Source organism: Rhea pennata, chromosome 18 (assembly GCF_028389875.1).
Source record: "Rhea pennata isolate bPtePen1 chromosome 18, bPtePen1.pri, whole genome shotgun sequence".
NCBI lineage: Eukaryota > Metazoa > Chordata > Aves > Rheiformes > Rheidae > Rhea > Rhea pennata.
Genome location: NC_084680.1, coordinates 13,299,880 through 13,318,126, shown reverse-complemented (window position 1 = coordinate 13,318,126; position 18,247 = coordinate 13,299,880). Strand labels below are relative to the sequence as shown.

Genomic DNA, 18,247 nt, shown 5'->3' with positions numbered 1-18,247 from the left:
GTTACATCCAGATAATTTATTTGACAGCTTTTTTCCATACAGTAATTATGGTTTTTGGACTTCTGTACCTTAGATATAGATATGAGCTCCTAACCTGGCTACTTGCAAGTGCCAGAGGACATCACAGCTGAGCAACTCATTAGAGACAGAGCTGGAAGTACAACTCCAGCCTTCCTGTTCCCAGGTGGCACATATGTCCCTCACCTCCCAGGGCCACTGCCTGTGGACACATCCTCCTCCACTCATAGCTCAATAGCCCATCTTCACTTTATGGTCCGTGTTGTGAGGGGATCAATGTGTTTTATGCTCTCTTGCAGAGAATGGATCTTGGTGTGTCTGAGAGGAACAGGATTGTGCCAGCCATGAAGCTCTCTCACCCCTACAACAAGCTGTGGAGCATGGGTCATGATGATATGGCTATTTCTACCAAGTATTCCCAAAGCTCGCCAGAAAGGCCCTTGACTGCACTTGGTAACATGCCGCCAATCACAAGGAGACCCCGTAGCAGAGATGGTATGCTGGCTCCTGCAGAAAAGGATGAATCAAGCCCTGCCCCTCAAGGGAACATCACTATTCCTCGGCCACAGGGAAGAAAGACTCCCGAACTGGGTATAGTCCCACCACCACCAGCACCCCGGGCATCCAAGCATCAGACTCCAGCTGGGTCAACAGAAATTCTCACCACTCATGCTACAGGACATAGCCCTTTGGTTTCAGATCTTATCCCAGAGCCCTTTGGACTTGGTAGTGTGTCCCGAGACCTTGAAATCCAGCAGTCTATAAGTTATACCTCTCATCCATCCCAGCTTTTGTCCAGTGCTACTAGCACTGCTGAGATGCTCCAGCCTGTCAAGGTGAAGACAGATAATGCAGGCAATGAAAGCGACTACCTTCTTAGCCTGCTGGATCCATTAAAAACAGCCAGCTGGCAAAGCACTAGCCCGCAGCAAGGCCCCCACAATCTGCAAAGCTCAGCCACTCCGCCAGCCGCAGCAGGCTTTGCCTCAGTGGCAAGTGACTTTGTGCCTCCTCCAGCTGCACCATTTGTCCAGCCACTCGGCTATCCTTCCCCAGCACCACCTTTTCTACAGCCATCTCCTAATCCATTTACACAAACAGTGCCAGGAGCCCTCTCAGTCTCTCTGGTTAGACCTCCAAGGGGCTCTTTCACCCCCTCTTTAGGTCATGCTTATAGCTCTAGCTTTATAGCACCCAGTTCTGGTTTCTATCAACCACAAAGACCTCAGCCAAACATTTCAACACTGTCCATGCCCAACTTGTTTAGCCAGGCTGCAGCTGTGCCACCAGCTAGCTCATTACTGCTGCAGAGCCACAGCCTTTCTCCAACAAGTTCTCTCCAGCCAGCATGTTTAAGTGGTCCTTCTAAAACCAGAACATTGCAGGTGGGACAGTCTAGTTCAAAGATAGATACCAGCCAACCATTAGCTCTGCTGTCTAATGAACCTCCTTTGATCCCTTCCAGACCAGCTAAGGGCTTAGAGTCAGTGTTAATACCCTCAAAATCTGAGGACACAAAAGATCCATTTGAAGAGTTGTTAAAAAAGACAAAGCAAGAGGTATCATCCACAACAGGTAAGGTGGAACAGCTCAGAAAGCGATGGGAAACCTTTGAGTAAGACTCCCAATGGCCTTCTGATGTGCCTTTGGGATTGACAGAGCTTTTGTTTTATTTTGTGTTTTGCGCCAGCATAAAACCAAGTATGTCTTTTACGGAGGGCTTAGCCAAGATGGCTGCAGGACCATTGCCATGCTGCGATTCACAGTGGTTTTTGCCCAGAGTGCATTTATTTGTTGGGAGTCCCTGCACTGTCCTGGTCCCTGTGGCTGTTTTCTCACTCCTCACGCTCCACCACTGAAACTGCCCCCATGACTCCTGCACTGACCAAAGCATGAAGGTGGTTGGGGTTTGGTTTTCCATGCACAGCTTTTCAGACAATACTACTGAGGCAGAAATGGCTCCTTCCCTTGTATTTTCAGTCCTTAGCACGGCCGGGAGCACGACATGGTGCGTTGTACTAGTGTTTTCTTCCTGCCTGTGTGAATGACGTTCAGTTCAGTTATTCCTGCCTTAGACGTATCACTTAGTGTTTTGCTTTCACATGTCAAGTGCAGCGAACAGACCAAGCCTTGTGGGCTGTGCTGAATTAATCCACAAGGCTTAAATTGAGTTTGTCCTGTCCTAAAAATATAGACATTCATTTGAGTTATGCAATTGTATGAGCTTTTGTAGTAGCTTTTTAAAAATTTCCCTCCCCAGTACACCAACCTGGGAGGTCGTAGGGATCTCTCTGGTGCAGAATTAGCATCATTCCTCATTGCAGCAAAACCACAGAACAGAGCAGAGCATCCTGCTGTTCAGTGTTTGGTCCTGGGTCTCTGTCGAGAAACTGGAAACACCAGCAATTACTTTTTCTTTCTTTCTTTTTTTTGGGGGGGACGGGGTAAAGACATCAAAAAATAGAGTCCATCCTAGTCCTTATGTAAGCGTATGTTATTATATATAGATGTTATAGCTGGCAGTACATGAATGAGATGTAACTATCTATCTTATTTGACTATTAAAAACAAAAAAAAGCAGAGAAAAATTGGAATATAGAAGTTCCCAGTGTATGTGTTAAGTGCCAGTACACTGAGCGCAGGTCGATGACGGCTGCAGCGCGTGGTCTGTGCAGAGGGAAATGAGACTCCTGGGTGATGCGGACTGAGCGGTGTCACGCTGGACCACGACTACGTGGTAGCTGTCTGTCCCTCCCGCCCTTCAGACGTGCCCATTGCTCCCCTGCAGCATCCGGGTTTTCCTGCTGAGCTGAAAGGCTCTCCGGCCCCTCTGAAAACCCACAAGCTTTATCCTGCTTTTGATGAGAACTTTTTGCTGGTGCCACAAGATTTTAACTGGACCATGGAATGGACTCTGAGGTCAAGAAGTGCAAAAAGCAGTGGAAAGGTTGAAGGGTACGTTCATGCTGATTTTCTAAAACATTTATCTGTGGCAATAGTATTCTTAAGTAGTTTCATCTTAATCTTAGCATCTCTTAAAACCTATACAGTGATCATTTTTTGTGTTACTTACTTAAGTGGTGCTTTTTTTTTTTGTTTTGTTTTGTATTTGGCACAATCTGATTTAAAACATGTTACTCCAAAAGAGGTAATCACATCACCATTAAGCCTTTGATAAAGTAAAAGAAATCATTTTGGACACATGGGAAATTCTTGTAAAGCTTTATCTGAATTATTTTCAATTTATCTATTTTATTCACATAACATTGGAGATTTTCTTACTCTAATATATGAAAATGGCTGTCTATGCGTTGTTTGAGTCTGTGCAATACAAAAGAAAAAAATAATATCTTAAATGCCAACAGTTTGGGAAAGACCATAGTATTGTATTAGAATAACTATATTTCTGTAAGTAAGTAAGTACTATTGTTCTTACAAGCCATTCAGTTGGATTTGTATTTTCTTTTTGTGTTGGAAGACAGATGGTTTTGGTATTGCATAGTAAAGTATCTAAAGTAAGTCTAATACAATAGCACCATTTTATTTTATGCTGTTCAGAATGTTAACGTTATGTAGAAATTTTAAGATCAGTCTGGAATTTCAGTTCTCTTTGCTATGAGCCAGATCATAAGAATTTCTCAATTACGGTGGAGCTGTATAAGCACCAGAAAGTGCTGCATATGACTTATCATTTGAATTTCACATTTTTTTTTTTTTTTAAGGTTGTACACTGACTATATACTGACAAGTCCTAGTACACATGCTTAATTAAATAGGAAAATGCTCAGGTACATCTGTATCATTGCAAATCATTTTCTGTCTCTCGCTTTATTGTTTTACTCTGCCCATACTGAACAGTGTAACTCCAAAGCAGAGTACTTTATGCAGGTGAGTTTTGTTTTTTTTTTTAAGACCACCCCCCCCCCAAGAACCCCCAAAACACTATGGGTGTGTGGTTTTTTTGGGGGGCGGGGGGGGTGTTGTTTTTTTCCTCAGTCAAGTGTGAGCCACGAAAGGTGTTAACACATACCATGAATGGTACCAATTGCCTGCCACTCTATTTTAGCGGTTGGGCGCACCTGTGAGCCGCAGGAGCGCGCGGCGGCAGTTTGGCTCTTCCCTGAGTTCTTGGATTGAGTTTGCAAGCAGGAGACTGGTCTGCGTGTGTCTCATCATAAAGGAATCAGTCTGTCCCCAGGGCAGTATTTATTTAGTTGTCTTATTTAAACTCAGGGTTTCTTGATATGATTCATTCTTAGTCGTGGCACGTGTAAACAAAGTGTACTTGCCTGGAAGAGCAAGCTCCCATGTGAAATGTTTCTTTTCCTGACTTAAAGTATTTTTGAGTTGAGTTTTGTACTAAACTAGTATGAGAAATGTTCCTCTCATTTTTTTTTTGCCTGGTATTTTTTTCATCGGTGACTTTGTTACAAACATTTTGGGCACTGGAAGTGGAAGCTGTCAATCAGGTACATTTTTTTTTTTTAATCTGTCATAGAGAAAACTATCCAAGAATTATTATAATTTTTATTACTGTAATTTGTAAAGGAAAAGTGATCTCTTTCTGCTGGTTATGCCTGCTTTCCAATCCACTGCATGCAAGCTGTAGCAGCTAGCTTTATATAAGACTGCTTTCCTCTTATCAGAATGACATCTTTACTTCACTTTAAACCGTTTTCAACCGTCTTTTTTTTTTTATTATTACAAATTATAAATATTATAATTTATTATTATTTTTAACAGATGATTGGCTGTTCATACAGCCTGAGGCTTGCCCCTCTGGATCATGCTACTGCTGAATACTTTTTAGTGGCTCTTAGTATTTTTGCTTGCAAAAGACATCGGAAAATTTTGTTGCTAGCCCCTTTGGCTCAGTGTTTTATATACACACATTAATTGTCCTAAGTGTGTGATTTCTCTATACATACTAGGGATTTTTTTTTTTTTTTCTTCCTCCCTTAGCATGCACAGAATGGTCAGAGCTGCTTAGGGTTCTTTGCTTCCTTTTTCTGTGTGCAAAACCAAAAAACAAAATCAAGCATCTGCCGTGTTTTCTTTCTCCTTAGAAGGTGGTTAGAGGCTGTCAGTAACAAATGACTGATACATTAGGGGAAATTAATATCCCCTTAACCAACTATGAGACACCACTGACTCAGTGACAGCCAGAAGAAGGATGTGTGTGCAGTTCCTGCCTTTGTTAAATAAGTAAGTAAGTGTTGTATGTACTGTCTTCCAAAGCGCAGGTAAGGAGATGCTAGCTGAGTGCTTCCTAAGCGGTGTCCATTTGCACTGTGGGATTTCTTCTGGTCTATTTGTACGGGGGCGTTTAATGCCTTTTGCTCCTCATACACTTACCATAGAGGCTTTATGAGCAAAGTGACTGTTCCAGAACCAGCAGATTAAATTGGTTAGTATTGACCAAGAAGTCTGTTAGCTGCAGCTTCTTCAAACGGCCAGGTTTGGAAATCTTTACTTTTCTTTGCCTTTAACTGTCAGTGGTTAACAGCTTTGAGTATTTAAAAAGTCCTGTGTTGTATATATGTAAACAGTGAAGATGAGAAGTGCTCAGGTTCACACGCTGTCCTTTCAATCCTGCAAAAGGTCCTGAGTACGCAGGAGACAAATCCGGCCAGCTAGGATGGCGGCACTGTCGGGGTCCCTTGCTGCCGAGCGCAGGTCGCGTACAATGCTGGACCCGTATTTTTGAGTGGATGGATGGAGCAGCATCGTAAAGCAAAAGTGAGCTTGTGATTTTTTTTTTTTCCCTGTAGTACTGTAAAATTAATTGCTTGAATTGAGTTATGGAGTTTTGCAGAGTAGCTATTCTGTATAAATCTCCATTCTTTTACTAGGAACCTAAAACTGGTGAGAGGGTATTGCCCATAGGCAGAGCTCACGTCTCACTTGTTTGGTGTACAAATTTACTGTGAAAATTTGTTCAATTATTGCCAAAAACTTAGTGCAATTCTCCAGAAAGATTTCTTAGGAACATAAACTGGATTTTCTCCTGTCTTCTGGCCCCTTGGCCGCTGCTTGCACAGCACATCCGAGTCGGGCCCGCCCGCGAGGCACGCGCTTACCCAGCGGCAGGCACAGTGTAAGCGTCCGGCCGCTCCCCAGGCTGCTGCCTCCTGCCTGGCCGAGGGGGATGGCAGAAGATGGGGTTAGGTTAACTCTGATGTAGGAGGTACCTATGAAATTTATTTATACAGGAAATGCTCTGTATTCTAAAGTCTTTAAATGTGAATTTCCTTTGAAATTCATGGGTCATAAGTGACTCTGGTGTGCGATAAAAATAAAATAATCAGAGGGTTAACAAAATTTTAAGTGCAAAAGTAGCATTGAGGTGCTGTGCAAATTGTGTTCTACAGACTAAAATCTGCCATCTAGAAATCAAATTAATATTTAGCAAAAAAAAAAATCACAAGTCAAGATAAGTAGGTATATTTTTAACTTTTTTTAATTGTAGATGTCTTTGAGGGTCATTCTAATTTTTACAAATTATAAAATTTACAATTACAAAAAATTCAGGATCATGATCATTATCTACAGCAAATCCAGTTTTGTGAAAAAATATATTCAAAAATTAAATATCAAAAGAAAGTTAAGTTCATTATTGAAAAAAACACTTTCATAAATTATATTGCAGAAATGCTCAAGACACTGACAAAGTATTTTAATGCTTTTGCTAGTACTGGCTTTGGGTGCTTAAAGGAAAATGATCTGCTCTGCTAGTCCTGTAAAGCCACGGAGCAGCAGTCTTCCTGCTGTCTACCTAGGAACAGCAGCCAGTGCAGACAACGCTGCTTCCGATTTGCCTCAAGGCTGTTTTTCAGGTGTCTTTACCTACTGTTATTGGTTTCTGTAGCTTCTTGTTGCTTCTCAGTAAAGCTTAGCAATAGTCAGATCCTATAACAAAATTCCATTTTTCTTTTCAAAATAACACAGGCTGGAATAATACTAGTTCATTTTGATCCTGTTGCTACCTTCATTTTTCTACAATTTAGCCATAAAAATGGAGTGGAGCTAAAATGTGAAAGTTAAGCCTCTCCTGGAAACATCTGTTAATCAGGTCTGGATTTTGGGAAAGCTGAACTATATTCTAAGCTTGCTGTAGTTTTATTTTACATTACTATGGGATGAACAAAAACACACCTAACTCTGCATTTAAGCAAAGGCTACATAGTAGGACCCCAGCAGGATACAGGGGCTCAGGGACAAGCCCACTGATGATACCGTGGGGTCCATGAGTCGCCTCACCAGGAGATAACCCCAGCCATAAGCTGCCCAGACGCTGCTGGACAAAACCCTACCTGCCTCCTCTTCCAGCTGCAGTCTAACTCGCTCCCTGGCAGGCTGAGGACTGGGCAGTGTAACTGTCCCTAGTCTGAGGGTACCTTTCCAAACAGTATGTGGAAAATAAACAGAGCAAGTTTTTCATGTTAAGCATAAGTAACAGCACTATTATTACTAATAAATAAAAGTGATAGCAAGCTCACCAAACTGAAATTAGGGCATTTCTTTCTTCTTCAATGTTATGTCCAAACCACATCAGGGTGTGACCACCACTTGTTCTGTCAACTGTTACTTCATATTAGAGGGGCAGTGATACTACACAGAAAATACTCATTGCCTTACCGTCTAATATTTTGGTTTGTTTCATTTTCCATATTTTCCATTCTTCACCTTACATAAACAGTTAGATGAAAGCAGAAGACATATTCTTCACACCCTCTTTATTAACAGTACTTTGGACATAAAAACAGACACTGTTTTCTAAAATATTTCTCATTGATACTTGTAGTAATTGTATTGCTTGTAGTAATTATCATGAAATGTTAAGCATTTTAGACCTTATTTGATCTGCTTGCTCACAGTTGTTTCCCCAGTCTCTGCTACATTATGCTAAAGAAAGAAAAGGCATCATACACATCAGCTGGAACACTAACAAAGGAGGAATAGAGTTACACAATAAACATCCTTTTTAGAGGAAAGTGGAAAATAAATGCTGTTTCACCAGAGAAAACTCAATTTCATGTTAAAATTCAATACATCATTAGTTAACTTAAGTGCATTCCACTCTTCTGTAGTGAATAGCCCAAACATGATGTAATCCAGCCAGAGAAGTACAGGTCTTGAAATACCTGCTTCTTCCTACAAGCAAGTATCACTTGATGTTCAAACATTAAATTGCTAATTAAGGTCTGTTCTGCAGTCATTCTACTTAGTGCCAACCCCTGCCCTCCAGACGCTGCTCTGTGTGGATGGCACATACTATAGCTATAAACAGATGGAAGAAAAAAAATTATATACATATATATATATATATATATATACACACACATATATATACACACACACACATATATACATACATATATGTGTGTGTGTCTATATATAGAGACATGTGTATATGGGTGTGTGTGTGTACATAAATATATATATATCCAGCCTGCTCACATCATCCTTCTTGTAAAGCCTGATCAAATAAAAAGTGATCAGTTTTTCTACATATAAACAGTCTCCTTTCAAGAAATTTAATACTTGCTCTCTAAATTTCTTTCAAGAAATTTAATACTGTAACTGGTAATTCAGTCTCAGAAAGGCACTTTATAGAGTCCTATGGTTTAGTCTTAGGAAAAGATTTAGTAGTGTCTAACACTAGTATTGTGATACTTTCTGAGAATGGAACGTGAGCGCTGGTCTAGCTCATGGAAGGCCATCAGTAGCTCTGAGAAATGTCATCTATCAATCAGTCACTTGCCACTTGCCCAAGCTTTGCAGAGGAGGCACCTTCTCTCCATCATGGGCACTTTTTTTTGAACTGGCCGTGTCATTTCTTAATAATAAATACAAGTATTTTCTCTATTAATGAGGCCTTACCTGCATGGTGCTCTTCCTGCTGACTGCATGGCAGTGACAGTTATTGAGATACAAGCCCTCAGCAGACTGAGGAACACATATTCAGTAAGGGAGGATGTTGCATCTATGGTCCCTACTCTCTCTCTCTCTTACTGATGACACTACAGTATCATTATTTGCTCTTTTAGCAGTTTTGTGTATCTACCTGTGCTGCCACAGCCACCACATCTTTCTTTCTGGCCTCCACTAAACCCAGCAGAACTATCCCCTGCCCCCACATTTTGTACTGCTCTTGCTGGCAGACCAATTTTATACAAGGCTTTTAAGAGCAGAGCTGCAATAACACAACCAAACAAACAGGCTTGTTCAAGTAGTTGAATCTTACTGCCAAGTAACAGCAAACAGTTGCCTGCAGCCTATGGAGTAGCTTAAAGCAATACAGAGCTAGCCTAAAAACACACCCAAGACATCAGACAAAACTCGGTGAGTGCTACGGGCTGACACTGCACCTGTCACGTGCCTCCCGGTCTTATATCAGCCGCTCTGTTGGTGGCATCTTGATGACGTTCCACATTTCCACTCGCGCCCCCTCTTTCTCTTGCCGGCTTGGGCTGTATGTTCCCTGAGTTGCTCTCCGTCGCTTCATGGCAATCGCAATGGCCGCAACAGCTGCAAGGAGAAGGGCAGCCCCTGCAGCCCCGACTGCGCCCACAACGGAGGAGTTGCTAAGATGCGCCCACACTGGCTGCTGCGGTAGAACAGGGTGTTACTCAGAGCGGCCACGTGGACAGTGCTGCACGTCACATACGAAACAGTGCCAGTCCCTCACCCCAGTCCCCTGTGCTGCTCCCTAAGCTGCACAGTCACTGTCAAAGCGATGGCAGCAATGCTAGACACGTCTGCCCCCCCCTTCACTGCTGAGCCACCACAGTCCGTGTCCCAGGACAGTCAAGGGATGCAGCAGAGGCCTGGGGGGGGGGGGGGGGGGGCTGTTCTCCTGCTCACCTCCCCCCAGCCCCAGCCTGTTAGTCTGCAAGTTCAGTATTTGGCAATGGGCGCTGTAGAGCTCTCCAGCCACCTGCCCACGAACCCACAACGTTCTGCCTGCACGTTTGCTGCGCGGTACCCATGGGAATGTCTAACGATCGATCCAAAACAGAGATCACGTCATAAAACCTGGCTTCGTACAGCGATTTCAGTAGTTCCTGACAGTTCCTTGTAACACTGTCTATCACGAGGCAGGAGTTCACAGCTGCTGTTGCTGTTGAAGACTTTGTGAAATGAGATTTGAAAACTTCATACTCCTGAGCTGAAAAAGCTTTGAGTCAATTTGAATTGTTGAGGGGAAACAAAAAAAAAAAAAAAAAACAGTATATACAACCACTCACAAATATGCTCTGTACATCTCTCCTTAAAAGTATACATAGATCTTCATCTGCAAATTAGTGCCTAATTTAACCTTGCCTTCTAAAGCAGTCTTTAAATGTATCATTGTGGCATGAAAGGTGGAATGGAGCCAGAGGAATTTCAAAGCAAATGCACCTCAACAGCTTCGTTGAGGTTAAAGTACTAAGCTGCCCCCAGGGAGGGCGAGAGGGGAGTAAAAAGGCTCACTTTGAGCCAGTGCTGTGCAATTGACTCAATTAAATGCAACCAGCTGGAACAGCCATAGTCTAACCAGTCTGCCATGCACTTTTAAGTCCATGTCTTCATCACCATGCCTCAAGGAAACTGAGATGATAGAATGGATCTGCTGCTGCAAGTGCTGGAAAAAAGATCAAGGTCAAAGCAGACCTTGCAGGTGCATCTCCTTGCCATGGTAGTGCCTATATTAACCGCTCTTCAGGTGGCACCTTTAAAACACTGTCCATCTCCAACCGAGCTCCTGCCACTTCTTGCTGACTTGGACTGTAGGTTCCCTCTGATTGGCGCCTCTTCCTTGCAGTGAGAATCATGAATATGAGACCAATACTGAGTAGCAGTAAAGAGCCACAGGCTACAGGGACAGCTACTTCAATTAGTGGGGAGGGGAAGAAAGCACCTGGAGTCCCCTTCTGTAAAAGAAATTAATGGAGAAACAGTGAAACCCCAGTAGTTACACAGACTTAAGTTGAAGAGCCTCGAATGGTCAGACTAGAGAAGGGGGAGGAAGAAGAAAAAAAAGGGGGGGGGGCAGAAGATTTTCACCTGAAGGGAAAAGAAGGAGCAAGGAATAAATATAGAATTTGAGGGCACCTGCACAGAGAATGTTAATTCTTTAATCTCTAGGCAAACTGTATTTTTTAATGCAAAGAACAGCCAACAGCAAGTTCTGCATTTTCCTTTGTAATTCAAAACTAGCGACACTCATCAGTGACATTCTTCAGCTCTGCCAGTGCTGAAGTTAGTGCTAGTTAATCTCAATAGGACAGAGTTATATACAGAGATTTACTGATGGAACAGTTATGACATTACAATAATTCATGCAGGGCACAAGGACAGAATAACCATGAGGAAGAAAAGAGATTTATTAAGCTAGTTAGCTGATTGGTATAGAGATGAGAAACCTAAATGCAGACAATTTATGGGACTAATCCTAGAGCTAGAAAATTGCTACAAACAGTCCCTTGCACATCACTTGCTAAGGAAACTATACAGCAGTTCGTTACAATTAGAAAGAGCCATAGTTAACAGTCTGATCAATGCTTCAGACATTGTTAGATGAATTCAACAGTCCAAATAATCTCACACACTCTGCATTTTCCTCCTTGCATAAGGTTTTTCACAGCAGGACAACACCTTAAGATTCAAATGCTAGTGCAATCAACATCAGGTAGGAATCTTTTCTTAAGACAACTCCTTACAAATAGCAGACTGAAATATAAGCTAGTAGTTATCATTAGAAAAGATCTAATCATCTCTGCAAAAAAAGTTCTTAAAGCAATAACAGAAATCCAGAGTAACATGAATTCTCAGTAACCCTGGAAAACTTCCCTGAGCAGAGGGATGGTTTAAAAACATTTTATATATATATATAAGTAGTTTAATGATTAAACTGATAGCAAGGTAGAGAATTTATATAGCTATTAGACCTTCCCTTGCAACACGGTTATATGCAAACCTGTGTTTCACAGCTTCCTTGAAGAACTGTATTTGGGACATGCAAGTATAGTAAGTTTCACTAAAAACAGATGTTTTCAAGCTTAATATTTAACATACTTCAAAGCCAGAAGAAGGAATATAGTACATGAAAGCAAGAATTCGCATAGCTACCTTACAGAAACTTTACAAAATACTAGGACAACAGATTTAAAATAATTTAGTGAATGGTACGTATGAAATCCACTGAACCTGTAATTCAAAACTCATGACTTGCAAAGGCATACACTTTCAAGTCCATTCTGTAAGACTTTTTACTTGGTATTGACATTAAGACAACTTGTAGCAGGGAGGGGAGATTGTTAAGAAGATTGATGTATTGATGGGAGATGGCAAAGGTAAAGCCTGAGGACTGAGGAAAGAAACGTAGCCATACAAATATTCTCTTGACCCTGGTGGAATTAAGGATGATGAGGAATGCAACAACAAAGAATACAAACATTTTGGAATTTGTCTCATTAAAGAAAGCTTTAAAATGACCTGATAAGCCTAAGAATAAGAAATATTTCTTATTGTTAAAAATAGTATCTGCCACCTTACAGATGAAAAACAAAAGAAATCAAGCTATATTATTTAAAGCTTTTAATGCTCTACACAGTCTGGGCCACTGCCACAAAGCAACGTAGGACAGCAAGCTCTGTTGAAGAAAAACTCTGCCAAGGCTCTCGAACACTGAGTAAGGGTATTCCCGGGAGGACAGAGTACTTGGAAGTCCTACCATTTTCAAATGACTGCATTTCAATTTGATTATTTGTTGTTGGATTATGCTTATCCTTTTACAGATGTGCTAGGCGTTAGTTCTAGTTTTGCACAGCATGCAGATTAGTCGCACAGTACCAATGCTACAGCAGTTTCCTGGCAGCTACCTTACTGCCTTTTACATGCTCCTTACTTGCTACTGGTGGTGGGAGGGAGAAAGAGAGAGCCTGCAACTAACGTACCTTTTTTCTACACCGATCATTAACAGCAAACTCACTAGTTGTCCATACTCTCTCCTTTTCCCAACCACCACTACCACCACAAGCACTGTCACTTTTAAAGGAAAGACAGACATCTCTGCAACAAGTAATGGGGAGGATGAACATGAATACAAGGAATCTGCAAATGTCCCGGACAGAAGAGATGTACCTGATGGAGTTTATGCATGCAAACTGGAAGTGTCAGGAGTGACCTTGTGGCACATGCATTATATAATTCTTAGTAACAGCAACAGCAGGAAACCCCACCTTGGTGCACAGCATTTTCCATGCAGTATGGGTTAGTACATTCCCAGGTTACCAGACAAGCTACCTGTCCATGCAATGGCTTTACAGAGAAGAAGCAAGTGTATGATTTAACAGTTGTCAGAGAGGAAGAATTTCAATCTCAAATACCAATGCTTTGCTCATGCAGAAAAGGAAAAGCATCATAAAGCCTGCCTATCCAACAGGCCCTTCAGGGTCAGAAGCACAGTCAGTAGACAAAAGCACTCTGTTTTTTACTTGATTAGCGTTTAGCTTGACTTTATCTAACTTCCTTTCTCCAAACACATCCATTTCTACCCAGATGATCTTTGGGGAAGGAAGCTGCTTTAAACTATCTCATCCAAAATAAAATACCAAATTAAACTGTATTCTCCAAAAACTGTGGAAGGCAGTTCAAGTCAGTGAATGGGGCAGAAGGTAGGAGAATTAGAATAGGTTTTTAGCCCTTTCACCACTGAAAGCCTCATTTTTGACACACTTTATTAATGATTATCTCCTTGTCCTATATCCTTCACAACTCTCTCACATCCTGTAATCCAATAACTGGATAACTCAACTGGCTCCAGACTTTGCTTTTTCTGGAATTTGTGTGTTTCATATTACCCAGCCATTTCATATTTAACATAGATGAGAGAAGGTGTAACTCAATGCCAATTGTTTGGTTCCCCTTCCTTATATTTTTGCGTATTCTTACCTATCTCCTTATTTACACTGTGAAAGTGAAAGCAGCCTTAGCACGCCACAAACACTAAATCTACTACCATACAACCCTTTGGGATTTTGGATACAATTTGTCTTCACTGTCATGGTTATGAAAAAGGATGTAATTACAATTCTCTTTTTCCTTTTCTCTATGGGCATAAGGCAGATACAAATAATATCTCCTTTCTGTAGGTCCAACTGCAGTAGTAGTTTATTCTCAAGAGCTGTACAGTCTAAAGAAAATCTTATGTAAAACCCTGAAACCCATATGGCAACCCATGCCAGACACTGAAAAGCAATTGCCACATTTATTTATATGCTGGAGACTAACATGCATCAGCACTGCCAAAAAAAGAAGGAAAAAAACAAACTTTCACATTTTGAATTTCCTTGGTAACAGCTGATTTCCTACCTGTGCTTCCTGGTGCGCTTTACTTTGAGACATACAGGCGACTATGCATTACGTGGGCAGTTTCACTAATAGCCTCATACCCAAGGATTCTTCTGAGGCTACTTCTGTTTCTTACAACTCACAATTTGGAAGAACAGACAGAAGCTTCCAAGAGCAAAGGGAAGGAGGTGCTTACGTTAACGTCGCAGCGCTCTCCTGTGTAGCTGGCACTGCACACACACTCGTATTTGTTCACAGAGTCTTGACACGTACCTCCATTCTGACAAGGGTTTGGATCACACTCATTTATGTTAATTTGACAACTGGAAAGGAAAAGAGTAGAAGAATTAAATTAAATTTCTGATACATGTTCTTGTGCCATAGTGCACAAACCAGTTTGCGTGGATCATACAGCCTACAAAAGCTGCATTTATTTTAAAAATTTCTGTTGTATCTTTTTCAGGTGCTTTCTTCCAGGGTCCAACAACATGGAAGTTTTAGCCATTCATAAAAATCCTCCTTCTGTCATTTCTAAATGATGGAAGCTAGTATGGCTCTCTAGCTCAGTTAATAAATTCCCATGAGGTACAAGGCTGTTAAGAAATTAGAATCAGAAAATGAATAAATGTAAACATGCTTTTGCAGTCGCAAAATGATGAGTGTGATTTTAATCATTCTCTGTATCCTAGTGTTTGTTTCAAGCTGTCCTGTCTCTACACAGTCATCACTACCACTGCTTCTCCTGAACTGATTCCACCACATTTTCTAGCTATTTAACTCAGAATTACAAAATAAAGATATTTAAAATTAAGAAATACTTGGAAGCAGTCTATGCTATGAAAATCAGCAATGCCAGAAATATCATTTTCAAGCCTGCCTCTTCTAACAATAACATCTAATTTACAGTTTTGGAATAGTCATTTGAATGGCAAAGGACATATAGCAGGATGAACTATTTGAACCTGGTCAGTTATCCCAATGATGTAAGGATTTTAGCACTAGTTCCTTTGCAGGCATCAGGAAAAAAAGCACTTACTTCCTTCCAGTGAAACCTGGCTTGCAAGTGCAGTTGGCTCCCCAGGTCTCACTGATGCATTTGCCACCGTTCAGACAGGTGAAGTTCTTACCACATTGTTCAGGTGGGAATGGCCATCTGAGAAAAACAAGAGACAGCCTTTAAAGCTATCTTATGCAACACTAGTAGCAATCATTTTTAAGATGTACTCCGATACAGCGCAGACTCGGGTGGCAAGGTTCATGAGCACAGTCATGGCTATTTCTAGGGAAGAGTTCAACACAGCTCGAGAAAGTAGTCTAACAAATCCTCCAGAGAATTACTTTTGGTATGCCTGGAGAGCAGTTTATACAGTTATGCATATTAGAATATGCAGGAGCTGTATCAGTACAATGATTTTTCTCACAGAGCTCACTACTCTTGCTGATGAAAATATAAGCAGATACAGTATACTGTAGGATGCTATCTGTAGCGCACCTAAGGTACCAAAAAAAAAGTAATGCGAGTACTAGGTAACTGCCTACAACAGCAGCTCTCTGCTCTCTTGTAGGCTGAGTATCACTTAAAAGTTGGCTGTGTACCACTAGTGGAAAAAATACCATAGTTAGGAACCCCTGATACAGGTAACCTCTACAAACCTAGCATCACAGTAGCATCAAAAATGCCATTCTCAGCACTGTTTGTACTCTGCCCAGAATTCTTCCTCACTGGGACCATTTCTGTCACTCCAGGACATTCCTCACACCTGACCCCTGCAGGGCACAGTATGACTGGCCAAGCATTGTAGAGCAAGGGAAAAAAAATCCCAAAGCATCCCCAAGTAAAAATCCAAATTATCTAGGGGATGCTCTGACCCCTGCATCAAACCAAGCAAGGCACCTACTCGCAGCGAGGTCCTGAATACTGAGCTGGACACTTGCAGGAGTAGCCATAAACCCCATCAATGCAGGTAGCTCCATTCAGGCACTGGTGCCGCACACAGTCATCCACGTTGATGTCACATTTCTTCCCAATGTATCCCCGGAAACATTCACACTGAAAATCTGCCACTGCATCCACACAGTCCCCATGAACACACGGGCTTGACTGGCAGTCATCTATGTTAGACTCGCACAGCAGCCCCTGCCAGCCGGCACTGCAGGCACAGCTGAAGGAATTGAACAAATCCTCGCAGGTGCCAGCATTGAGGCAAGGGCTAGAAGCACAGACATCAGCCCCAGCGCAGCCTAGCTGGATGGTCCTTCTGCTGGATTGCTGGAACTGTTCTGGTTGAGGGTATGGGAGATGGGCAGTGAATGGCAGGTAGATCCCCCCTATCTTCACTTGTCCTAGGCAGCCAGTGAAATTTTCAGCTAGAACAACTGGCGCGTTGTTTTTTAAGAAGTCCAAGTTCCCAGCATTTCCCTGCAGAGTCGTATTAACAGACCCATCCAAACAAACTAGCCATCTGGAAGAAAGTGCAGATGGCTCTTCCATAGACATGGAGACCGTGTGCCAGGCACCGTCCGTGACAGACATCTGGCTCAGGAAGCTGACCCCTTCGATGCTATTCCCACTTTTGATATCAATAAGCAGGGAGGAGTTCTTTATGGCTATCTGGAGGGAGTCCACTTCTTCCACAGCCCGAAGCAAAATAGCATCTTCATCCCTGGTTCTGAAATCCAGGTGGAGGCTGCTCAGAGTTCTAGTCACTGATGTATTGGTGGTAAATTCAATGGCAGCATAGCTATTAAATGTTGCATTAGCCAGACCTATAAATAAAGGGGTAGAGCGTAAGGGATTTGAAAGACAGTCAGTGTCCTGTTTGAGACAGACCAATGGCAAACTCCTGGCAGGTTCCCTCGCTTAGGAATCATGGAAGCTTTGTGTGAGCAGGATTAAAGGCCTAGCTGCTGGCCTTATTAAAGCTCTTCCTGTTTACACTTGCACCTCTAATAGTAATATCCAACTCCTGTGTAGCAATTTTTATTCATCAGTCTCAAAGCATTGCACAAAAATGCAATTATCCCCATTTTATTGCCAAAAAAGCTACAGCATAAGTTAGGAACATAATTTATTCAAGACCACTGAAAAGGCTAGTGGCAGAGCAGGGAACATCCTAACATCCTGAATTCCAGCATACTTTCCAGCCACTAGAAAATATTCCCTCCACATTAGGTCATCATTATCTAACCAGTTTTCTTCATTTCCCGTGGTTCTATAATAGGTAAAAATTGACACATTTACAATATTTAATTGTGTTAGTCCTACTTGGTGAAATAACCCGAGACTCTAGAAATGGCTGAACATTGCAGAGAACAGGATGGTCTTTGTATTGCAGTGATAATAAGATAGGTAATCATTCGATGAAAATGGACAGGCCCCTCCCTGATCAAGTCAAAGTAACAGAAAAAAAAACATCTCTAAGTACCATCTTTGCTCTATTACAATCTGGTGGTAAATCCATAAAACGCATGCTGCCTGCAAGAGTATGCATCTAGGCATTAATGGCTTTATATATGTTTGTATTTACTGCAATAGTATGAACTAGGAATACTGCCTGCCTAAAGACAATAAATGCTAAGCAGGAGAAAAGCACTTACACACATATCCTGCTAGAACATCAATACAGGTGGTAGCTTCAGGACATGGGTCACTTTCACACCAGACTCTCTCTTCACAAAATTTCCCAGTGAAATTTGCTGGACAGCTGCAACGAAAGTCATTCCAAGTGACGATGCATCTGCCACCATTCTGGCATGGTTCAGACTGAAAAACAGGATAGCTGAATTTAGGAGCAGCATAATTCACATTTGGATCTAAGAGAATTTGGTTAGAGGAAATGTGACAAAGATTATTACAAGTAGTGTTTGAATCAGAAAAAGTGCAATTAAAATA

The 18,247-nt window shown here is 41.7% G+C and overlaps 2 protein-coding genes across 9 annotated transcripts in view; one reads left to right on the top strand and one right to left on the bottom strand.

Annotated features, from left to right (window-relative positions):
* Positions 1–3,809, top strand: part of DENND1A (DENN domain containing 1A) — a 220,941-nt gene extending 217,132 nt beyond the window's left edge. For all 8 annotated transcript variants that reach the window (XM_062590924.1, XM_062590923.1, XM_062590925.1 and 5 more), the window contains one exon: positions 318–3,809. In XM_062590924.1, coding sequence (XP_062446908.1) covers positions 318–1,637 — 1,320 coding nt within the window. In that variant the 3' untranslated portion in view covers positions 1,638–3,809. The remainder of the gene's footprint in view (positions 1–317) is intronic.
* Positions 3,810–9,870: 6,061 nt separating this feature from the next.
* CRB2 (crumbs cell polarity complex component 2) overlaps positions 9,871–18,247 on the bottom strand; it is a 43,274-nt gene continuing 34,897 nt past the window's right edge. Inside the window, exons 10-14 of the mRNA XM_062591321.1 lie at positions 17,953–18,118; positions 16,254–17,121; positions 15,392–15,508; positions 14,552–14,678; positions 9,871–10,934 (exon numbers count right to left, since the gene is read on the bottom strand). Of these exons, the coding sequence (XP_062447305.1) occupies positions 10,707–10,934; positions 14,552–14,678; positions 15,392–15,508; positions 16,254–17,121; positions 17,953–18,118 (1,506 nt within the window). The 3' untranslated portion in view covers positions 9,871–10,706. The remainder of the gene's footprint in view (positions 10,935–14,551; positions 14,679–15,391; positions 15,509–16,253; positions 17,122–17,952; positions 18,119–18,247) is intronic.